The sequence below is a fragment of the Poromitra crassiceps genome (assembly GCF_964638095.1).
Source record: "Poromitra crassiceps genome assembly, chromosome: 16".
Lineage (NCBI taxonomy): Eukaryota > Metazoa > Chordata > Actinopteri > Beryciformes > Melamphaidae > Poromitra > Poromitra crassiceps.
The window spans coordinates 29,766,480-29,791,933 of NC_139645.1; the positions used below are offsets into that span (position 1 = coordinate 29,766,480).

The window sequence follows — 25,454 nt, forward strand, 5'->3', positions numbered from 1 at the left end:
TGAGTCAGAAGTCATCTCAAACAAGCCTAATATATTTAATTCAGTCACTAAGCATTATTTGTTCATAAAGTGAGCAGCAGGTGCAAAACAACCATTAAATCAACAAGCATGAGATGGCAGATGGCAGCATAGAATCAAAAGGTTATGTGTGAGATCAATAGCCTACTTGAATGTGTATTATTTATTTTCATTCTAAATGTCATCACCTTGTTTCTTCTGATTTATATTTCAATTCAAATACATGTCACTTGTGTTACAATGAGCTGAATTAAAGTTCAATGTAATGCAGTGACCCTGTTCTTATATCAGCCTTGATCATTCTCATGAGTCTTTCATCTTTTTTTTAGATGTCCCTATAGGCTACATACCTGCACTGCCAAGAGTAGCAGCAGTGTTATAAACCACAGGGCCAGACTATATTAACAACATAAACACACATGGCGTCTTTCATTCAAGCTAGCAGGCAAAACTGCTGTCTGTCTGATCCACTGAGTCTCACCCATTGATGTCTCACCACAGACTGTAGAAAGAGATGCAGGATAGCTAAGCGAATGTGATTGGATGAACATTTGACGCTAGGCCAATCAGAGGCAGAGAGGGGCGGGTCATGCCTTTTTTTTCATCATGGGAAAAAAATATCGCAGCCCTCAAAGGATCCAATTCACACTTCCTCCTCCTCCCCCTTTGATCACATGACTCAAATTCCCCAACTCCCCTCCTCACACACACACACACACACACACACACACACACACACACACACACACACACACACACACACACACACACACACAGTCAGTATTCATGCAGCAGGCTGCTGCATGGAGAGAGAACATGCGGTCTCTCCAACACAGAGAGAAAGAGGAGCCCTTTTTGCACTGAGAACACATGATACTGGTGTGAAGAAGGTCCGCCATTAGGAGCCCTCTGTCCTTTTTGTACACAACAAACCAGAAGGAAAGGAGGCGTGCCGTGAACCGACGTTAAAAGAAGGAAAGGAGGCGTGCCGTGAACCGAGGTTAAAAAGACAACAGCGTGCACGTCTAGTGTGACGTGTAACAAGCGCGCCGCGCAGCTTCCCAAAACAACAACAACAACATGGCGCCGGAGTCGCCGCCAGACATGGCTGCTGTGCTTTTGGTAGCCGTTCATGTTCTGCAAATGCGAGCGAAGTTGCTGACGCTCCTCTTCCACATGATGGGAACAATGGCGGATTCGTGGGAGCAGATCGAGGCGAGGTTCGAGGAGGACCTGAAGAGGAGCCGGGAGCGCTTCGAGGAGGCGAGGCGCGCCAGGCTCAGGAGCCGCAGGCGGAGACGTTTGCTTCTCCTCGCACAGTGCGGACTGATCTCGGAGAGACGCATGTGGAGGAGAGAGAGACCACACGGGCCCGTGTTCTGGTCCAACGTCCTCAACAATTTCAACGACGACGAGTGGCGGAGTCACTTCCGTATGTCGCGGGACACCTTCGGCTTCATCTCGGAACTCGTCGGGCCACACCTGACGCGCAGGACGACAAACTGGCGGCAGCCTCTGGAGCCTCGGCTGCGACTCGCCGTGGCGTTGTGGTGGTACGCTACCCCGTGTGAATACCGCTCCATTAGTTGTATCTTTGGTGTCGGTGTCGCCACGGTGTGCGTGTTGGTGCGCCAGGTTACCAGAGCGCTGAAGACGCTGCTCTATAAACGCTTTGTTGACCTGCCGAGTGGCGCTCGTCTTCAGGAGACGGTGGACGCATTTGCCAGCCGGGGCCAGGGGTACCCACAGTGTGCCGGTGCCATCGGCGGCACACACATCCCCATCCCCACCCCCAATGTCGACGCACCGGCCTACTACAATCACAATGGGTGGCACTCCATTGTCCTACAAGCTGTTGTTGACCACAGATGCTGGTAAGGAGCAGGGCATTTGTGCTAAAACAAAAATCAACAAGTTGGCCTTGCTAACTTTGTACTTTGTCACACTTTAATACTGTTTATATATTGTATTAAGTTGTAAATGTATTTGTACGTATTGTGTAGTCTATTTATATATTATGTATATATATATATGTGTGTGTGTATATATATATATAATTTTTTTACCTTTATTTAACCAGGTTAGTCTCATTGAGATTGAAAATATCTTTTTCAAGAGAGACCTGGCCAAGAAGGCAGCATAACGTTACAGACACATTTGAACATAAACAATAGAAACAAAAACATCTAAAACGTAAGAAAATACACATCCATTTACTCAGCAACAGGGTTGTATACAAGTTCATTATGGATCAAAACATTTGCAGACCTGGATTTCAGCTTCCTCCATATTTTTTACCCTGGTTTTAAAAATACTCATAGGGACTATGAGCACCTGGAGGTTTAGTGAGCGTTATAGGGACTATGAGCACCTGGAGCTTTAGTGAGCGTTATAGGGACTATGAGCACCTGGAGGTTTAGTGAGCGTTGGAGTTCATTCCAGGCCAGAGGGGCAGACACCTGGAAAGCTTTCTTGCCAAACTCAGTCCTTGTCTTAGGTGCAGTCAGCAGGCTGCAGTTTTGAGACCTAAGCTGATAAGAACTATTTTCTTGTAAATGAATGCAGGAGCATAGATAAGATGGTATATATGTAACTTGTGCACCAACTACACCAAGCTAGTTTCTGATTGTGATGAATGATCTGTACACGTCTTGTCATTTTGTCTCTCCAGCTTCACACATGTGTTTGTAGGTTGGCCTGGTCGCTCTCATGCTGCTGAGGTGTTTTCCAACTCGCCCATCTACAGGAAGGCTGAGGAGCAAGACGGGTACCTCTTCCCACGTGAGGTAAATACATATGTACTCCATTTTACAGTCATATCTGTAGATCAATCAATTTATTCCATTCTTAAAACTAACTTCTTTCTCTCTCTCTCTCTCTCTCTCTCTCTCTAAAAAAAATAAAATAACTTAAACTTTACCACTATTCCTTCCGAAGTTGTAGTTGTCATAGATTGTGTTGCATAGTTAATTGCTCTATTGCTGACAAAAATGTGTTATTGTAAGTCGCTTTGGATAAAAGCGTCTGCCAAATGTCGTAATTTAATTTCACATGTTGGGCATCACCTGGTATAACGTGTGCCATCTAAGCTTAGTCCTTCACGCAGCCGACCCGGGTTCAAATCCAACCTGCAGTCATTTGCTGCATGTTCTGTCCTCTCCTCTCTCTCTCCCTCCCTACCTTCCTTCTTGTCTGTCACTGTCTAGCACATACTGTCCTATCAAATGAAGGCAGAATGGCCAAAAAAAAATCATTAGTCACATGTAATCATGGAACCCGCACACACTTATGCTCCAAATAATGCTTTACTTCTTAAGACTAAGACAACGTTTTGAGCCTCAAGTCATCTTGTCGTCACTTTTCACATGTAATAATCATACAGGGTGCAATCACAGTGATACTGTGGCACCTTTCTGACAAAACTGTGTTTACTGCTACACGTATTTAACAGAGCTGACACACCTGACACCTTTCTGACAAAACTAACTGTGTGTTTACTGCTACACGTCTTTAACAGAGCTGACACACCTGACACCTTTCTGAGAAAACTGTGTGTTTACTACTGCTACACGTATTTAACAGAGCTGACACACCTTACACCTTTCTGACAAAACTAACTGTGTGTTTACTGCTACACGTATTTAACAGAGCTGACACACCTGACACCTTTCTGACAAAACTAACTGTGTGTTTACTGCTACACGTATTTAACAGAGCTGACACACCTGACACCTTTCTGAGAAAACTAACTGTGTTTACTGCTACACGTCTTTAACAGAGCTGACACACCTGACACCTTTCTGAGAAAACTAACTGTGTGTTTACTGCTACACGTATTTAACAGAGCTGACACACCTGACACCTTTCTGACAAAACTAACTGTGTGTTTACTGCTACACGTATTTAACAGAGCTGACACACCTGACACCTTTCTGACAAAACTGTGTGTTTACTACTGCTACACGTATTTAACAGAGCTGACACACCCGACACCTTTCTGACAAAACTGTGTGTTTACTGCTACACGTATTTAACAGAGCTGACACACCTGACACCTTTCTGACAAAATTAACTGTGTGTTTACTGCTACATGTATTTAACAGAGCTGACACACCTGACACCTTTCTGAGAAAACTAACTGTGTGTGTACTGCTACATGTATTTAACAGAGCTGACACACCTGACACCTTTCTGAGAAAACTAACTGTGTGTGTACTGCTACACGTATTTACACATCTGCGTTGCTCTCTCCACAGAAATCCATCACTGTTAACGGAGTGGAAGTCCCTGTGCATCTAATCGGAGACACAGCGTACCCCATCAGGAAGTGGCTGATGACGGGCTTCACACGCGACCACCTACTCACTGAGCAGCAGAAAGCCTTCAACTTCAAGCTGGGCTCGGCGATGACGGTGGTAGAAAGTGCATTTGGACGTCTCAAAGGTCGCTGGAGGTGCCTGGCCAAGCGGAATGACATTTCTACCTCCTTTGTGTCGGATGTTGTGGTCGCCTGTTGTATTCTACACAACATCTGTGAGATCCATAAGGAGCACTTCTTACCAGAGTGGAACACTGAGCATCCAGACCTCCCTGCTCCTCACAGTGTTGCTTACTATGGTGAACATCAACCGTCTCACCAAGCTATCCGGGATGCTATTATGTCCATTTTGTAGCTGTTTACACACGTCAGATGTCAGACAACAACGAACATGTAGACTGTTTACACACGTCAGATGTCAGACCAGACAACAACGAACATGTAGACTGTTTACACACGTCAGATGTCAGACCAGACAACAACAAACATGTAGGCTGTTTACACACGTCAGATGTCAGACCAGACAACAACAAACATGTAGGCTGTTTACACACGTCAGATGTCAGACCAGACAACAACAAACATGTAGGCTGTTTACACACGTCAGATGTCAGACCAGACAACAACAAACATGTAGGCTGTTTACACACGTCAGATGTCAGACCAGACAACAACGAACATGAGGGGGAAGCCAGTGAGATGTGTTGTCCAGATGTCTTGACCCATGTTTTAAGGCGTAGCTGCTATAATGCACTTGCTATAAGAAGCAAGTTGGATGTGTGTGTGAAAATGACTAGGTGTGTGATGTGCAAACACCTTCCATTATACTGTAATTGTGCAGAAGTGAATAGGAGCCGGAGGCACCCGAAAAACAAGCTTTACATTCAATGTGATGCTAAGATATTACTTGAAAAAGTTTTTTTGTTTTTCTACTTGAGTATGTAAATATTGTACATAATATTGATACATTCGTTTTTTCAGATTTTCATTTTTTTACAGCATGACATTCTTCAAGACGTTGGCTTTCTTTCTATGTATCTTAACAGCCATTGTTACATTTGTTACAAATGCTGTGACATTTTCTAAGTGGGAGGTGGCTATTTCCTGTAAATAAACTTGATTTTTTGATGATTCTTTCTTTCCTTGTTCTTAAATTCTAATCATGGTCAATCATATGTGTGGTGGTCTGCAGAAACATGTTGCTGCTGCACCTTGTTGGCAATGAGCAAAAGACGGTTGAAAATTTGTTTTTAATGTATTTTCAGTGATTTGGTTACTTTCATCTCCGTAGTACTGTTTAGTACATCACAGTGAATAATTATTTTCATAAAACAAAGGGAGAAGTATTGTTTTGGTGGAATGCCACTCTAGAAAATAAAATGTGGAATGTTTAAAGCCTTTCTCACATTTTACTTTTAGACACATAACATTAAAATACTAATAACTTTTGATCTGAGAGCTATTGCAGTCATTCAATAAGTTATATACTCTATAGGGGAGAGTTTCTAATTTATGAAGATGTCAAAAAATGAAAATTTCAAATTCCCTCCATGTGAAGGTTTTTGCAGACCACACATAATCGCCTCCAAATCGAGTGCGATTCAGTGTGTTGTGGCGCTCCCCTCGGGAAGAGCCTGGTGACGGGAGGAGTGGAGCTCAGCTGCCTTCGTGTTGCCGAGCGGAGAGTGCAGCACGTTGGCCTGGAATCTCCGAAGTGCGACCCCTGACAACCAAGCTCTTGGATGCGCGCGCCATTATTGCTGCTGTAACGATACGATATCCCTGGAATGCGCGTTTTAACGAGCCAGTTACATTTCTTTGCATTCTTAGAGATTATAGTTTTTGTTTTTTATCCATGTTTCTAACAATTGGCCAAGTTAGTAGTTAGTTTATGGGATAGGAATTCTGCCAAATGACAGGCACTAGGTGCCATTTTCGACTTCATTTGGAAGAGAAAATTATCCAGAAATGAAGATTTGATTGACAGCTGCATGTCATGATATGATTGGTTGAAATGGGGTAGAAATTTGATAGTACTGGGTGACGTCAGCAAACTGTACATTACTGTTATCAATGAAATCTTGAAAAACTAACTTTTGACGTGAAAAAGTGTGAAAAACTAAAGAAATTAGATTGTTGTGATTTGTTTTGCATACATTATTAAATAGGTGCACTGCATACCCAGGTATTTGAACTAAAAGAAAAGAAAAGTCATTCTTGGGTTCAGCTCGACTTTAAGACCCCTTTTGTAACATTCACCAAGTCATAAACACAGGAGAGAAAACTATTTAGATCAGACTTAGAAAATGGATCGCCAAATTATTTTCCTCTCTTGCATCTCAGGGCTTTGTAGATCACGATCCCCCTGAAGATTTTCCATGGTTGCTCTTGGCCCCGCCCCTGCGTCTATGTGTGTGTGTGTGTGTCTATGTGTGTGTGTGTGTGTGTGTGTGTGTGTGTGTGTGTGTGTGTGTGTGTGTGTGTGTCTATGTGTGTGTGTGTGTGTGTGTGTGTGTGTGTGTGTGTGTGTGTGTGTGTGTCTATGTGTGTGTGTGTGTGTGTGTGTGTGTGTGTGTGTGTCTATGTGTGTGTGTGTGTGTGTGTGTGTGTGTGTGTGTGTGTGTGCGTACCTGGTGATGCCGACGTAGGCGATCTCTTGGCGGTTGGCGTTGTTGATGAGCGACAGGCCGAGGTTCTGCAGCGACACGTTGACTTCCTGCTGGAACTGCTCCAGCTCCTCCGCCTGCCGCGCCTTCGTCACCACGGCAACATCCTCCGTGAACAGCAGCACCCGCTGACGCCCATCCAGGAAGGACACCCAGTGCACCTGAGACAGGCTGTCATACGCAAACTGACCACACTCATCCTGCACAGACACAGACAGACACACACACGCACACACACACACAGACGCACACAGACACACACAGAGACAGACACACACACACAGACAGACAGACATACAGACACACAGACAGGCAGATTGATTAGATATTTTATTGATTCTTTGCAGGAAATTACTTTGTCACATAATGCAGCGACATTCAAAATCAGACATATATATATATATATATAAAAAATAGAAATATATATAAATAAATAAAAATATATATTATATATAAATATATAAAAAATATATACCGTAATTCTTCTAATAAGCGCCTGTACTCTAATTGCCGCCGGGTCTTCCATTAAAAAGTGACTTGAATATCTAAAATCTAAAAGTATAAAAATACAAGTGCATAACTGTTAAGCTGTGTTCACACCGAGATATTTATTTTTCTCTCTGTCGCTCGATCCAACCCTTTGGAATCGCTCTGTCGCTGTGTTTAAATCGCTCGTCAACAGGCACAATAATTGACGGACATGTGGGGGCTATAACGTTACGCAATGTCATGATGTTTGTCCACTACGAGCCACCGTATTTGTTTACAAGCTAAGCCTATCAGCGTGCTCCTAACGTGACCTCTATACCGGTAGTGTTACGGCCCTAGGCCGTGTGTGTATTGTATTCTGTTTCTCTACCCTGTTTGCATGTGGTGTGGATGTGTGCTGAGTGAGAGGTCTTGTTGTGAGTGGATCTTCTAACAGGTGATGGCAATCGGCAGTGATTGGCCAGTGGTGGCTGCTGATTGGTCGACTCCGCAGTTCACTTCCTTTAAAGCTCCTTGGATTCAGCAAGATGGTGGGGAGAGGGCTGTGGCTATGCTGTGCTGTGGTCATTCTCCCCCATTTCTCCTCACTCCTCAACACCATGTTAGCTTTTAGCTATGAATCTTACTGTTGTTGCTGGAGTCTGTGGTGTGCCGGCCTTCTGAGAAGCAGTAGGGGTTAACTGCCATTTTTGTTGTGGTTTTGTTTTCTCCTGTTTCTTTAGTTAGGGAGTTAGGCTTTAGTTAATGTATTTTGGTTATTTACTTTCTGGTAGGGATTATCTAGTGGGGGGGGTGTGAGTTGTTTGTTTGCTTTGTTTCTTTATAGTTTTGGCATTGTTATCCCTGAAGTCAATGCTTCTGGAACATCTAGATCTGTCTAACCTTCAGTGTCTATGCTATAATATTTATTATGTCAAATAAATGGCCTTTTTTTGCCTTTTTAAAGCCTTGCTCTTGTGTCACTTTTATATTGCGGCCTGACCCTAGACCGGGTCGTAACATAAATTGGGGGCTCGTCCGGTTTTTCCCTGCACTCTTTTGTGTTGGGAAGATTTTGAACCTTGGTTGGCAGTTCTGTGTGTGATAACATGTTTGTGGAGAAGGAACTGGAGCATTGTTCAGTGAGTCTGGTTATGGTAGGGAGGAGGGAGTGGTGGCTGCCTTTTGCCTGCCGTGGGCTGGGATTGATCAGGTAGAGGTAGGGGCGGAGGCTCTGGCTCCCACTCTGGTCCTCTGTTCTGATGGCTCCATTACAGGCTGGGGTAGATGGAGGATCTGAGGCTCGCCTTTAATCTGTGAGAGAGGTGGTGCTGGAAAGACCTTTGGCTCAGGCTACTTCTACCCTGGTGAGTATGAGTGCCTCCATCACTTTCTGTACAGTGTCTGCCAATCAGAATTATGTAAGTGCCTGTGGAAAAATGTTTTGGTGCGCAATGAGCAAGGTGAGTTATTTAGCTTCGTGGTTATTTTTCTGTGAGGAGTGTGTGAAGTGTCACTTGTAGTGCTGTGATAGTGCTTTGAAATTTTGTCTTTCTGTGTGTAATGTGTAGTGAACGCACATAAAATTTGGTCCGCTAGAGTTCTGTGTAGTGAACGCACAGCTTGTGAAATTTGGCCTTTAGAGTACTGTGTAGTGAAGGCACAGTGTGGATGCACAGGCTCTGCGCATCGTGAACGCGCAGACCCTGTACATTGTGACAGCACCCGTGGTGTTAGTGCTGGGGACGGTTTAACTTGACCTTTAATCCTAAAGCGCCCTTAGTTCGTTTTTGTCCAACCGTGAATGCTTTACAAGCTTTAAACCGAGGCAGTACGTGGCGCCTGATCACCGTTAGTTGCTGTTCTCCAGCAGAGGAGAGCGTACTCGGGAAAGACGATTACACAGGGGACAGAAGATTTTTTGTTTGTTTTGCCGTTGCCCTTAGCATGTGTTTAGCCTGTTTTAATGATGTGTTGCATCGTCCAGAGAAGAACATCTCTTTTGGGGTTAGATGTTCTTTTTTTAGGAAGGGGGGTGTTACGGCCCTAGGCCGTGTGTGTATTGTATTCTGTTTCTCTACCCTGTTTGCATGTGGTGTGGATGTGTGCTGAGTGAGAGTTCTTGTTGTGAGTGGATCTTCTAACAGGTGATGGCAATCGGCAGTGATTGGCCAGTGGTGGTTGCTGATTGGTCGACTCCGCAGTTCACTTCCTTTAAAGCTCCTTGGATTCAGCAAGATGGTGGGGAGAGGGCTGTGGCTATGCTGTGCTGTGGTCATTCTCCCCCATTTCTCCTCACTCCTCAACACCATGTTAGCTTTTAGCTATGGCTTTTACTGTTGTTGCTGGAGTCTGTGGTGTGCCGGCCTTCTGAGAAGCAGTAGGGGTTAACTGCCATTTTTGTTGTGGTTTTGTTTTCTCCTGTTTCTTTAGTTAGGGAGTTAGGCTTTAGTTAATGTATTTTGGTTATTTACTTTCTGGTAGGGATTATCTAGTGGGGGGGATGTGAGTTGTTTGTTTGCTTTGTTTCTTTATAGTTTTGGCATTGTTATCCCTGAAGTCAATGCTTCTGGAACATCTAGATCTGTCTAACCTTCAGTGTCTATGCTATAATATTTATTATGTCAAATAAATGGCCTTTTTTTGCCTTTTTAAAGCCTTGCTTTTGTGTCACTTTTATATTGCGGCCTGACCCTAGACCGGGTCGTAACAGTAGTACAGACTTCACTTCATGTCAGCTGTCAGCCTGTCAATCAGCTGTAGGGGTGTCACGGTACATGTATTCATCCCGTGAATTTACGGTACGACCCTCACGGTACCTCGTTTCACGGTACATGAAGCGACACGACGAATACGTCAAATCCAGAAGCACCTAAACGCTGTTTGAACGGCATTGAATTGAATTGAATTAAACGCCACAGAAGAAGACACACCAAAACAACACAAGGGCCATAGAAATCCGCGTTCACAGAATGGGACGTTTTGTGGCGATAAGCTGTTTTGCAAATTCTGTCAACATCAAGCCAACGAGGTAAGCTTGCCAATGTAACGTTACGTAGCCACGACAAAGTCCTTTATAGTTGCGCGTTGCGGCTAAACGTTACATAACACTGACAAAGCTGTTAACTTGTAAACAAGCAACATACATCGCGTGGGATGAGTGATGCGGTCAAGCAGACATCTGCGGATGCAGACAGGCAAGCTGCGGTGAGGAAGAGGCGATGACTCCTTGTCATGTTCCAATAATCCATTAGATGACCGAACGTAATCATATTATGCTAAACAAAACTCACATCCAATAACGTTAAGGCGCTGACAGGGTTCTTTCCCGTACTTATAATCCAGTACCTGGCCTGTAGACCTGCTCGCAATTTGGTGTTGGGGGAATTTCTCACTTGAACTCAGTCAATGGGTCCCTAAACATGAAAAATCACAGAGGTGCTTGTCCGCCACAGTGGCACGAATTTTGCTATGGCCAAATCAAATATGGCTGCCATCGGCCAGGATGAAAATCTAACTTTTTTGTTCTTGAGAGTATATACACATGTAATACCTCTATTTCAACTGATTGTGGTCATTGGAATTCATTTCTGATATTGTTATGACCCTTGGGGGTCATTTTGACCTTTAAAGGTCATGGTCAAGGTCATTTTGCTATGCTGAAGCCCTTGGCCATAACTCGGCCATTTGTAGCAGTAGAATCAGGAGTAAGAAGTCTAATTCAACTAATTCTCACATTTATAATTCATTTCTGATATTGTTTTGACCATTAGGGGTCATCTTGTCCTTGAAATATCAAAGCCAATGTCACTTTTCAATAACTCAATTGTCTTCTGAACAATCATGTTTATTTTAATGGGTGAATAAATGTGATATGCAAATTAAATCATAACACAAAATCAAATAACAATTTTACTCAAAGGGCACCCTTATGATTGTGTGCATGCAAGTTATTGAGATTTTTACAGGATGAATTATCCTTTTTTCCATGGCAGAATATGCTGCACAGAACTCCAGCAGAACAGCAGCCACAGCGTCGAGTGTCACACTTGCCTGCACACTTGCATGTTGTGAGCAGACTCAGTGGTAAGGGCTTCAGACATTTTGACGGCAGTAGTGTACCAAAGTGCCCCTCCCAGCCATGTTCCATTGGTTTTAGTCTTGCCTCACGTTCGGCGGCTGTCGCAAGCAGTTGGCATGCACTATGGACCAGAAAGGCTCCTCGTTTGATGTGGCCTCTGATCACACTGCTTGTAGGAGGGAGAGCATCTATTCCAGCACTGCCACTGTTAGAGATTTCTACCCTGAGGTGGTCAAACGTGTCAGCAGTTGTAGTTGACCTGGCTCCTGCCCAGACACGTACCAAGTACTTCTCTGCTAGTGCTATATCTTGCTCCGACAAGGTGTCTGCCTCTCCAAAGTTGGTCAGATATTGTACTGGATCAGAGGCCATAGCTGCGTGTTTGGTCCCCACCTTGCTCATACAATCATCTCCGGTCAATATGTGTGCCTTGATCACTGTCTTGGCTAGTTGTGCTCCAAGTTGAGAAACCGCTTGGTGCAGTGGAAGCATGCGCCATTTCTCACCAGTGCCATACTGCTGCCAGATCTCCTTCATCCCCAGTGCATGGAAGTATGCATGTAGCAGTAATGCAAAGGTGTCTGTATCATTGGAGACTATGACAACTCTCTTGCACTGTTTCACACGAACAGCCCACTCCACATGCACCACCAGCCTGGCATCAGCCTCCTCGATCCAGTTCAACAGGTCCGGGAACTCTTGACCACCAGCCCCTTTTGCTGGAAGCACCTCATCATCAGAGACAACAGAGCTGACGATGATGGTAGCATTGCCACAGGCTCGATTGCACACCATATCCCGAACTAGCAGCTGGAGATTCCGCTTGTTCTCCTCAGACGCCCAGAACTTGTCAAGTTGCTGAGGGATGGGTGTGTCTCGGTTCATGCCAATGATGTCGATGCCTGTTGTTGAGTCTGCACGCCGCATGCGCTCCCCTTCCTTTAGAGACATCTCAATGTAGGAATCAAGTACGAGATGGATGAACTCTGACTCTTGGCAGAGGCATAATGCTGAGGCGATGATGGCATTGATGACAGCACCTAGAGTAGGGAATCGTGCTAGAGGCATCTGCCGCATCTTAGACATGAAGTCTACCACAACATGAGTGGCAAGAGTAGACTTCTGACTCCATTTGGTGAGGTCAAGTCCAGGCTCAATCTCACCAATGAGTTTTGACTTGTTGACATGAGCTGGAAGGTCACCATCAAACAGTGGAGACGCTGAGAGCACATCGTGAGTAAGTATCTGCCTGAGGTTCATGCCCCTCTCCTTAGCAATATCCATGCCCCTATGTGCCTCTGCCATTTCCTTGGATGTGAGTTCCTTCTGCTCCTTCAGAATGGTTGCTGGAGTCTTCTGTGGTTGCTCGTTGAACTGATGCAGCTTCCTCTTTGGTATGGTTGTGCTCATTTTCTTGGTCTTCTCGACTAACCTCTCCCGCCTGTATGAGCGGTAGACATGCTCACCATTCTTGAGACAGTTGAGCAGGCGAGCAGTAACCTCTCGGTCAACAGCCTGCTTTGTGAGCAGATTGTGCAGTGGCACAGGCACATTGACTGTCACCGAGTATGGGTTCTGCCGCTCGAGCACAAAGTCCAGCAGCTTTGCCACATTCTGATTGAATCTGAGAAGGCGAGTGGTGCTCAGTGCATGCTGGAGATGGCATTCTGTGTGTTTCATGGCGTGGTTGGTGGTGAGAAGGTTGAGGACATTGGTAATTGACCCAATCTCATGGAACAAGAGCTCGAACTCTGCTACAGCATTGGCTCTGCGTGTGGCTCCTACCACATAGTGACCTCCAGGACCCTTTGACACTCGCTGGATGGTCTGCTCGACCTTCATGTCGCCTCCTACAGCGCAGAACCAGCCTGGGCGATCCTGAACAACCCATAGAGAAGCGCCGGTAGAGCTCAGGATGTGTGAACTCCAGCACCTTGATTTGTTCAAGGTACCATGAGCCATGACGCAGGTAGTTTATGCAGTCACATTCTGCAAAGATCGGCATAGAATCCTCGACAGTAGCCACGAGAAGATTCCAGTTTCCTTCTCTCTCAGAGACTACAGCATTCTTGATGACAGCCACCAACTGCAGCCAAACTCCAAATAATTGGCAGAGCTCTGACTTGGCCTCGCACTCCTTCTCAAACTCCAGAAAGTCCTGATGTATCTTCTCCACTTGTCCATTCAGGGCCTCAAACTGCTCTGGGCAACGTTCATTTGCAGCCAGTGTAGTTTGCAGTGTCTCAACCTGCGCTAGCACTGGATATGCAGCTTTGTCCTTGTGATGCCAGAACATCTGCCACTGGAGTGACCTGATCACGTCCTCCACAATCAGCATTCCAGTGAGAGCTCGGACATAATGGCTCCCGTTTAACACTGACTCTATCACACCAGGTCCAAACACGGCACACTCGATCAGTGCGTCATCCGGGCCAGAATCTCGGAGCAGTTTGCCCTGGCATCTGAGCAGAACACGGGTCCAATGGAAAGGGCCCAAGCAGAGGAACAGATCCCTAAACTGTTCTGTCTCGTGCAGGTAAATATCTGCAGCCAGGGCGAAGACGCCTTCATCGCACCATACCGCCATCGATGCTTGATTCATCTGTCTGCGCACACTCTGAAAGTTGGTGAGGCAATGCCTGACGGTAGCACGCTCGGTGATAGGTCTTGGTATGACGGGGAGGAAGCCAACACGCATCATTGGCACAAACACTAGTAAACACTAGTATCCATGCAGTTGGGCTATTAACACACGAGGTCGCTCGAAACCTGTACATTTATCACAAGTACATACATTTTGTAGAAATCCATAAGAGGTGATTTCCAACTCTGCTACATAGAGTATACACCTGTTTCTACTGCTAAAAATGGCCAAGTAATGTCCAAGGCCTTCGGCATAGCAAAATGACCTTGACCTTTCAAGGTCAAAATGACCCCCAAGGGTCATAACAATATCAGAAATGAATTCCACGCACCACAATCAGTTGAAATAGAGGTATTACATGTGTATATACTCTCAAGAACAAAAAAGTTCGATTTTCATCCTGGCCGATGGCAGCCATATTTGATTTGGCCATAGCAAAATTCGTGCCACTGTGGCGGACAAGCACCTCTGTGATTTTTCATGTTTAGGGACCCATTGACTGAGTTCAAGTGAGAAATTCCCCCAACACCAAATTGCGAGCAGGTCTACAGGCCAGGTACTGGATTATTAGTGGGAAAGTGAAACCCACCCCGTTGTCTGTCAGACAGTGGGAGTATCTTTCAACAGGGGTTTTAGAAGTTTTTCTTCTTCTGCCGTTTTATTCTTCTTCTGAACATGTAGGTATTTTGACGTTGACTAAAGAAACACTGCCGCCTAGTGGCCGCTTTTAGATAGGATTCCAAATTAGTGCTTACATCAAACGCAAATGCTACATAAAACAAATACAACAGGGGGAGGGGTTGGTGGGAGTATTAGGCTACTCCACACATGCGCTCTGTTTACAAACTTGTGTACAATAAAGATTTAAAGTGGGGGGAAATGCCTTTGCCCTGTCAAACAGCTGGAATACAGACATCTGAGAGGGAGGCGCACCCCACACTTTGAAAATCACTGCTCTAGAGTAAAACCTTTTTGTGTGGATTGCCTAGATCTTATTAAATAGTGGACATTTATTCATTCCCACATATTAGACACTATTTCTGATGGTAAAAATAGCGTAAAAAGAAGAATTCAGACATATTCAAAGGGAAAAAAACAGAATTTGGGATTTGTTGCTTTTTTTCCCCATTTTCGTACCGTGCCGTATTCGTACCGAACCGTGACCCCAAAACCGAGGTACGTACCGAACCGTGACTTTTGTGTACCGTGACACCCCTAATCAGCTGTCAATGTGGTTTGTTGCCACACAATAAACCAGCGGTTTGTTCCAAGCCAGTGTGATCCTTGACTCACTCTCACATGGCAGCCAATCAGCGTTGAACAGCGAGCGACTGATGCCAGCGAAATTTCGCTCGTTGAGATTTTTCATCTCGGGCGACGAGCAAATTTTCGCCCTATCCCTCCGTCTCTGTCGCTTGGACGCCCAGCGATTTTTCTCCCGGGCGAATATACACTCAATCGCTCGTCTGCATTTAATAGGTCGGTGTGAACGCAGCTTTACTCCCACAGCCACCGACTAAAAACTAAAAGTATATGCTGAGAAGTGCATGTATACACAGCATACAATTATTCATAGTGCAAATTGAATAGCCTGATGGCAGCTACGGGGGGAACATTTTTAAAGTGAGTCAGAAGGGGTTAAAAGTATGTAAGTGTCTCTTACCTTGACCAGGTCCAGCTGTCCAGAATGTTCACTGCAGCTCCAGCTGAGGGTCCGAACGCCGGCCGGATTCTCCCAAGAAAACCTCTGAGCCTCTCCTGGCTTCAACTGACGAGTCACAGAGGAACCACTGAGAGAGAGACACAGACACACAGACAGACACACAGACAGAGAGACAGACAGACAGAGAGACAGACAGACAGACACACAGACAGACAGATAGAGAGACAGACACACAGACAGACAGATAGAGAGACAGACACACAGACAGAGAGACAGATAGACACACAGACAGACAGATAGAGAGACAGATAGACAGACAGACAGACACATTCATATAGAGAAAGATAAATATAGAGATATATAAAGACGACAGTGTGGAAACAGTATTCTAACACTAGCCTGGTTAAAACCATGCAGATCAGTGAACTCTGTTTGGTTCTGTGGATCTGTCTGGATTCAGTGCTGTGCACAGTCATTTCAGTGGGTGGAAGTAGCCAGTCCTTCAGCCAATCAGCATCAGATCCAGTCAAATCCAAATCCACTCAGAACAACGGCGAAAACATATTTTCGGCTGAGAAACCTCGCTGGTTCAACTCCTGCTCTTGTTTAATTGTTGTTATTGAGTCTATTTCTGCAATAACTGCACTTATGGCTGTTTAAACTCAATGAACGTTGATGTTACTGCTCGAGCGGGAGGCAGCCATTTTTACTGCCATGGTTACTGACCTGTCTGTAGCAGACTGTGACCCAGGGCGTGTTGTTACTGACCTCTGTCTGTAGCAGACTGTGACCCAGGGCGTGTGGTTACTGACCTCTGTCTGTAGCAGACTATGACCCAGGGCATGCTGTTACTGACCTCTGTCTGTAGCAGACTGTGACCCAGGGCGTGTTGTTACTGACCTCTGTCTGTAGCAGACTGTGACCCAGGGCGTGTGGTTACTGACCTCTGTCTGTAGCAGACTGTGACCCAGGGCGTGTGGTTACTGACCTCTGTCTGTAGCAGACTGTGACCCAGGGCGTGTGGTTACTGACCTCTGTCTGTAGCAGACTGTGACCCAGGGCGTGTGGTTACTGACCTCTGTCTGTAGCAGACTGTGACCCAGGGCGTGTGGTTACTGACCTCTGTCTGTAGCAGACTGTGACCCAGGGCGTGTGGTTACTGACCTCTGTCTGTAGCAGACTGTGACCCAGGGCGTGTTGTTACTGACCTCTGTCTGTAGCAGACTGTGACCCAGGGCGTGTGGTTACTGACCTCTGTCTGTAGCAGACTGTGACCCAGGGCGTGTGGTTACTGACCTCTGTCTGTAGCAGACTGTGACCCAGGGCGTGTGGTTAGGTTACTGACCTCTGTCTGTAGCAGACTGTGACCCAGGGCGTGTGGTTACTGACCTCTGTCTGTAGCAGACTGTGACCCAGGGCGTGTGGTTACTGACCTCTGTCTGTAGCAGACTGTGACCCAGGGCGTGTGGTTACTGACCTCTGTCTGTAGCAGACTGTGACCCAGGGCGGGTGGTTACTGACCTCTGTCTGTAGCAGACTGTGACCCAGGGCGTGTGGTTACTGACCTCTGTCTGTAGCAGACTGTGACCCAGGGCGTGTGGTTACTGACCTCTGTCTGTAGCAGACTGTGACCCAGGGCGTGTGGTTACTGACCTCTGTCTGTAGCAGACTGTGACCCAGGGCGTGTGGTTACTGACCTCTGTCTGTAGCAGACTGTGACCCAGGGCGTGTGGTTACTGACCTCTGTCTGTAGCAGACTGTGACCCAGGGCGTGTGGTTACTGACCTCTGTCTGTAGCAGACTGTGACCCAGGGCGTGTGGTTACTGACCTCTGTCCGTAGCAGACTGTGACCCAGGGCGTGTGGTGACTGACCTCTGTCTGTAGCAGACTGTGACCCAGGGCGTGTGGTTACTGACCTCTGTCTGTAGCAGACTGTGACCCAGGGTGTGTGGTTACTGACCTCTGTCTGTAGCAGACTGTGACCCAGGGCGTGTGGTTACTGACCTCTGTCTGTAGCAGACTGTGACCCAGGGTGTGTGGTTACTGACCTCTGTCTGTAGCAGACTGTGACCCAGGGTGTGTGGTTACTGACCTCTGTCTGTAGCAGACTGTGACCCAGGGCGTGTTGTTACTGACCTCTGTCTGTAGCAGACTGTGACCCAGGGCGTGTGGTTGACGATGAGAGCCGGAGCCGCTCCTTCATAGTAGTCAGTGAAGCCGATAACAGTGGAGTGATCTGAGATGTTCACGTCCACGATGATCCCTCCATACTGTGAGAAGAGAGAGAGACAGTTATTTGTTATTTTTTTAACCCCCAAAATCAAATGTGCACAATATATTATATTATATTATATTATATTATATTATATTTATATTATATTATATTATATTATAATATATTATATTATATTTTTGTATAAACTAAAACAGCTTAGTTGAGTTAATTTTAGTTTTTTATTTGGTGTGTTTTATTTTTGGTGTGTTTTTTATATTTTACGATGGAAAATAAATATTTTCTTTTCACCTTTTCCCTGTTGATGATATTTGTGTGTGTTTGTGTGTGTGTGTGTGTGTGTGTGTGTGTGTGTGTGTGTGTGTTAAATTACAGAAAAGGTTTTAAATCAAATTCCTCGTTGAGGCCGCTAGGAGCCATTGTGCGTAACGAGAAAATCCACCAACATTCTCGCTGCAACAGTAGCCTATCTAAATCCCCTCCCCTGTGAGGTTTTGACACCTTTTCGATACCCACATATCTGAGCGAGCTCACACTGTGGCCTGCTGCTTTAAAATGTGCAGCTACGGGGTTGCGCTCGTCTCCGGTACGGATATTGCTGCGGTGCTCTGATATTCTCGTGCGTAAAGCGCGACTGGTTTTCCCGACGTAGTTGAGGCCACACGGGCAGTGAATCAGGTATACCACATGTGTGGTGCTGCAGGTAATGGCACCTCGTATGGGGATGCTGCGCCCAGTGTGTGGGTGGTTAAATGTTTTGCACTTGTGCGTAAAACTGCACTGAGCGCAGCTGCCACACCTGTAGTTGCCATCGGGCGCTGCAGGGAAGGTGGGACGGGGGGGGGCGCACATCGGATTTAACCAGGCTGTCACGTAGGATGGGGGGGGCGTTTGAAAACCAGTTTGGGCGTGTCTGGGAAGGCTGTTTTCAATTTGGGGTCTGACTGAATAATATGCCAGTGTTTTTGAATGACCAATCTGAATTGTGCCCTGAGTCGTGAGTATTTGGTGCAACACAGGGGTGAGTTATTGGGGGGGGCTCTTTTGCTGGTCTGGAGGCATTCAGCCTGTGTGACCCTGTCAAAACGAGCCTTTGCTGCATCCACCCATTCCCTTTTGTATCCTCTGTCCAGGAACCTGTTGGAGAGGTCTGTAGCCTGCAGATAGGACAGGTCATCGCTGCAGATTCTCCTGACCCGGTGGAACTGGCTGGTGGGCAGGCTTCTAATGAGAGGCTGTGGATGAAAGCTGTCTCCTCTTAATAAAGTGTTCCTGTCCGTAGGCTTGCGGTAGAGATCCGTCTGGAAAGTGTTACCCTGTTTGGACACCTGCACATCCAGAAAACTGATGGTCTCCATGTTGTGTTCCAGGAGGAGGGGATTTAGATAGGCTACTGTTGCAGCGAGAATGTTGGTGGATTTTCTCGTTACGCACAATGGCTCCTAGCGGCCTCAACGAGGAATTTGATTTAAAACCTTTTCTGTAATTTTGATTTCTTTTTCTTGTCATTATTTTGCTATTGTTTATCATTATGTTTTGCACCATTTTTCGTCTATTTGTGCACAATTGATTATTATTATCATACTCCTCCCTTTATTTCCAGAGCCAATGAGCTGGCAGTTGGCTACAGCCTAATCACATGTGACATTGGCACAGCCTATATATACACCCCAGCTTCATTTGTCATCCATTTCTTGCCTGATGAAGACCTATACGGTCAAAACGTTGTTTTATTGAAAGGGTTGAAATAAACCTGGGAACATCAACCAGTGTGCGGACATTCCATCTTTTCATTCATATATCACACTTTTGTCCAGCACCTGGGCCTACTACGGTTTGGATGTGCGCACAGCCACTCCTTTTATACATCTAAAGTAAACATCTTATCAGACGGGGGACCCAGGCACAAAATCTTGAATGTGATCTGATTGGTATCAGTTTAGGAAGTGTATCATTTCATTATTTATTTATTTGTGGCCCCTGGACCATCTCAATCCGGCCCTCAACATCCTCAAAAGAAAAAACAACCCCCAAAAAATAAAGAAAAGGCAGAATTGTTAATAAATCTCATCTGCTGCAGCCATGTGTGTGTGTGTGTGTGAGATTGTGTTTGCGGTGACACACCAAAGAAAACATCATCATCCTGCAATGAAATGTTTGAAATGTTTTATAGCGTTTAGGTGATTGATCTAATTATGTATTAGAAAACATTCCCTTCACTTTCCCTGGCAAAACGATGAGACAAGTAGCTCCACACCCATGCTCCATGCATTCCTACGGGCTTCGGAGATGAACGTATTCCAGTGTGCAAAGATTGATGAGCAGTGCATGTAAACACTGCAGACTAGAGGTCTTCGGGTATGCCCGACCCCCCGAATACCCGAGGTTCCGACCCAGCCGGGTCTGGCTCCATTCAAAAGAAGTGACCCCGGGTATGGGTCGGTTCCGGTAGCGATTGTCACGGGTCTCGGGGTTCTGACAGTGAAATGCCGGGTCCAATAAGACCCGAGTGGACCCGGCGATCAGCGCTGATCACGAGAGAAACGCATCAAAACAGCACACGTGAGGCTTGTTGTCACAAACTGCAAGTAAATCCATAGAGAAAATAACTGGCAAAGAGCGTTCCCATCTGCAATGAAAATGACTTCCTCGTTTACATGAGGCGCATGTGACCACATGCGCACACATGCGCCTCAGGCAAACGAGGAAGTGATTTTCATTGCAGAGAGGTAACCCTCTTGCTGGTTCCTCGCTATGGATTTAATTGAAGATGACTGTTTCCCGTACTTTTGGATTATTATTCGATGATCGCATGGTGAGTACACAAGTCACAACATGTATGTGATTGTTTCTAGCGCTGTTGTGTGTGTTTTTGGGCGAAGGAATGGCGGTAGCATAGAGAGTGAGACTGGCACTGTACTATCTAACTAGCGTTAGGCAGCATCCACCAGGGGAGAATGCTATAACGTTAGTTAATAAAGATGCACAAAGTTTCATTTGATATACAACTTGTAGCAGTTAACAAGCAACTTTGACGTCGACACCACTAGTCTCTGCCTCGGTATGTCTCGGATCTGAACGGGGCCAGGTCTCAGATTTCTAATAATAGACGGGTCCATTACAGGTTCGGGCACAAATTCCCCGGGTCCATTAGGGTCCGGGTCCGTGATTTTGGACCCGTGAAGACCTCTACTGCAGACTGACCTGGTCCATGCCCAGTAGGGTGCCGTTGTCCTGCTTGTTGAAGAAGAAGGACTTGGAGGAAGATTCAGACCCGACGACTCGAACACAGAGGCGGCCCCCCACGCTCTCCGGCCACAGAGGCAGACACTGAAATGCACAACAGACAACAACTGACCGTTGGAAACACACACTGCAACACACAGACAACAACTGACCGTTGGAAACACACTGCAACACACAAGACAACAACTGACAACAATTTTCCTCATTTTCGGACCCAGACCGCCTGCGGGGCGGGCCAACCCGCGGGACCCAGCGGGTTCTGGGGAGGCCGCGCGCATCACTAGCGGAGAAGTAAAGGCAGCGTCCGGCTCACTGACCTCAGTGGAGGCGATGTAGTGCCACCTGGTGGCGGAGGCGTGATCTCCATCTCCCTCCTGCAGCTCGCCCACCTCCAGCTCGTATGAGGACTTGTTGACCAGCGTGAAGAACGGACTCAGGGTCACGATACGGGTCAGGTTAAAGCTGCTCATCTGGATACTCACCCCCACCTGCACACACACACACACACACACACACATGCACACGCACGTATGCACATGCAGACACACACACACACACACACACACACACACACACACACACACACACACACACACACACACACAGAAGTCTGATCTAAATAGTTTTCTCTCCTGTGTTTATGACTTAAAGGATAAGTTCACCCAAAAATTAAGATCAAGTCATTGTCTACTTACCCCCATGCTGATGAAAGGGCGGGTTTAAGTTGACTTGAACAGATGTGATTTACACCCTGTTTTAGCTGAAATCTTCACTGTAGCCACGGATGTGTGTGTGTGTGTGTGTGTGTGTGTGTTTTCAGCTAACAACAGGGTGTAAATTACATATATTCAAATCAACTTGGCATCTCAAGGCTTGTGGAGACTTGGATTAAGCCAAAGTGAGGAGTATATGGAGCCCTTTTTTGGCATTTGTAAGTTGGTCACCATCAACTTAAATTGTTTAGGTCACAGGATGCTGCGACAGCGTTTTGCTGTGAAACTCCACAAATATTTTGCGGACTAAAAACCCTGTCCTTCACTGTCCTTCTATCAGCATGGGGCTGAGTAGATAATAGATAATTATTTGTGGGCGATCTTATGCTTTAAGAACAGGTGACAAACGTTTTACCAGGATAACCTTTCTAAGTTCCTATTTTTTTCCATCTGTGTAGCATATGTAGAATTAAATAGTGTTAAAATATATTGACATTTAGATTGACTAAAGGAGGTCCAACTACAAAAATACACAGATGGGGGGAATACTTGTATTCCTATAATTTGTATGTTCCCATTTTGGTCTTGCTACCAGTTCAGTTTGGGAATAACAGACCAGTTTGCCCAACGGTCTGCCTCATACTGCTCATGACACAGACATTAACACACTGTCTCTCTGACAGACAGACAGAGAGACAGACAGACAGACAGACAGAGAGACAGACAGACAGACAGACAGACAGAACCCTGAGAGGAGGCACTGTATGAGATGTTACCAGGTAGTCCATGGTGGTGGAGGGACAGCGCACACAGCCGTAACTGCCCACCGTGTCCAGAGAGAAGCCGTCTGACCAGGAGGAGGTGGAGACACACAGCTGCAGCTGCACCAGAGGAGGAGAGACACAATGTTAACACACTGTTAGCACACAGCTGTTAGCACACAGCTGTTTCCTTGTTTTTTACAGTGGTTTGGTTTCTCTGGTTTATTTGCATACAGTAATCTAGTTTCCCTTTGGTTTGTCTTTGATGGTTTTGCTTTAAGTTTGGTTGATTGTCTGTTTGTTTGGTTGATTGATTGCATGTTTACAGGTATTTATATGTTTATGAGTGCATATTGGGGTTTTTTAATAATAAAAGATAAAAAGAACATCCTGCTGTTAACACAATGTTTTTTTGTGTGCATTTTTCTATCAGAATGATCGCCTGCATTAACTGCTGTAACCACTTGGCAAATAAATACAACGCAGAAACATCTCTTGCTTTATAATGTCATTGTTTTGCACTTTTTTCTGCTGCAGCAATGTTGGAATGAAAGCCTTTCTGCATTCATCTCAGTATGTGGCCACGCCACGCCACGCCACGCCACGCCACGCCACGCCACGCCACGCCACGCCACGCCACGCCACGCCACGCCACACCACGCCACGCCACGCCACGCCACACGCCGCATTGATGCAGTCATTCCTGCAAAAGGAGTATTGAGTGTATCTTTTGATTTTCATGAGATAAGCCATAATCATCCAAATTTAAACCAAAAAAGGCTTGACATATTTAACTTTATGTGTAATGAATCTAGAATATATGAAAGTTTCACTTTTTGAATTAAATTATGAAAAAAAATTTTTTTTAGATGCACCTGTACTCTGGTCTCCCTTCAAGCTGTGTCAGATCGTTGAAACGACTTATGATTGGTATCGTGTCATTATCCTAACCTCTTCCAAGGAATTTTCCTATTGACTTTCATCTCCTGTGTTTTTTGGAGTCCAGTACTGATCTTGTTTTTTTTCTTGCTTCGCAGGAATCCTGATTTCCTGCCTGACAGCCTGCACAGCATTTTGTTAATAAATCCTTTGGGTTTGTTCAACCACCGTCAAGTGTCTGCATTTTGACTTCCACCTGGGTCGTGCTAACAGGCCTACCTTGCTCTTGCTGAACAGGGCCTTCTTCCTGAAGGAGAAGAGCACCACATCTCGGTAGTCTGCGGGGTGTTTGACGGACAGCTCGTCGGCGCGGTACTGCAGCACGCGCGACGTCTTGTTGATGATCCAGTACGGGCTGAAGACAGACAGCAGCAGGCGGCCGTGCGCTCTCGTCACGTGCACGCTCACGTCGGCCGTCAGCCGGGGGTCCGAGTCGCAGGTGAAGGAGACGGGGAAGAACTCGGGCAGGTCCGGGTCCACGCGCACGTGGCCGTGCCAGTCCCGGCCCTGGTACTGAGCCAGCACCAGCTCCATCATCTCTCCAGAGATACGAGCGTTCAGGATGTCAGAGGAGCTGCCCTCCTGCAGCTCGTAGAACTCTGCTGAACCCTGGGGAGGTGATTATAAAAACACCTTAGATTTACACATCAGAGTCAATTAGAATAGTTTCAATTAACTCACTACGGAAGTCCAGAGAGGCAAGTTGTTGTTGTTGTTGTTATTTATACATATACAATCAATTACAAAAAATACAATATAATCATCATTGAATGTGAAGGAGAATCCCCTGAAAACCCTCCAGGGACTTAAGTGTGGCATTCTCCAGGTAGCATATTATTATAGTAAATAATAAGTGAGAAAACAAAAATAATCTAGGAAATTCTGAGCTCAATATTAATATTAATTATTAAATAAGTATTACAAAGGCCACGATTAACCTGGCAAAAAAAGAAATTTAGAAAAATGATCCTGGCAAAAACCTTTTCCCCACCTGTTCTCAACTCATAAACACAGGAGAGAAAACTATTCTGATCAGACTTGGCAGTATGTGTGGTGAGCGTACCTCCAGCAGGTAGCGCAGCGTGTAGGGCAGCAGGTTGCGCAGCGTGGCCACAGGGTGCAGGTGGATGATGTAGGCAGGGTCCCAGTCCTCCTCTCTGGTGGTGGTGATGTGCTGCAGGCTGTCGGGCTGCGCCAGCGTGTTGAGGCTCAGAGGCAGGAAGCTGCTGTCTGTGGCCGGGCAGCGCAGCACAGAGCGCACCTCAGAGCTGCGGTGCACCTGCTCCTTCCACGACACGCAGGTGGAGGAGGCTCCGTATAGCCCCTCCAGATGGCCTGCCGGGCGCACAAACAGCTGGGCCCTGGGGAGGGGAGGGTGTAGGCAGAGGTCACACATACTGAATAAAATCAATCAATCAATCAATCAATACTCACTAACGCCTGCCTGCAGGGCTGCAAGGCTAAAGCCCATGGTACACTAATCAAATATCCTACAACGGAGAATGTCTCCAAACAAGGACAGACAGCCATGGCACACCAAACAAACATCTGTGTTTGTTTCATGTGCCATGGACTTAAAACTGTCTGAAGCAGGCAGAAAACATTTCTGTCTGCTTGACACAAAAGTTGGGGATTTACGGTCTGCTTTACAGTTTCACCTGGAAACAAATACATATACCGGTACATATACAGATCCTTTCCAA

General features: G+C 46.0%; 1 protein-coding gene across 1 annotated transcript in view; it reads right to left on the minus strand.

Annotated features, from left to right (window-relative positions):
- The window catches only part of LOC310791575 (intermembrane lipid transfer protein VPS13C-like), a gene marked incomplete at both ends in the record, with an annotated part of 95,994 nt that overhangs the window by 32,652 nt on the left and 37,888 nt on the right, over nucleotides 1-25,454 (minus strand). Inside the window, 8 exons of the mRNA XM_083653242.1 lie at nucleotides 6,967-7,202; nucleotides 15,859-15,985; nucleotides 17,996-18,129; nucleotides 21,297-21,422; nucleotides 21,656-21,826; nucleotides 22,828-22,932; nucleotides 23,971-24,360; nucleotides 24,815-25,112. Of these exons, the coding sequence (XP_083509368.1) occupies nucleotides 6,967-7,202; nucleotides 15,859-15,985; nucleotides 17,996-18,129; nucleotides 21,297-21,422; nucleotides 21,656-21,826; nucleotides 22,828-22,932; nucleotides 23,971-24,360; nucleotides 24,815-25,112 (1,587 nt within the window). The remainder of the gene's footprint in view (nucleotides 1-6,966; nucleotides 7,203-15,858; nucleotides 15,986-17,995; nucleotides 18,130-21,296; nucleotides 21,423-21,655; nucleotides 21,827-22,827; nucleotides 22,933-23,970; nucleotides 24,361-24,814; nucleotides 25,113-25,454) is intronic.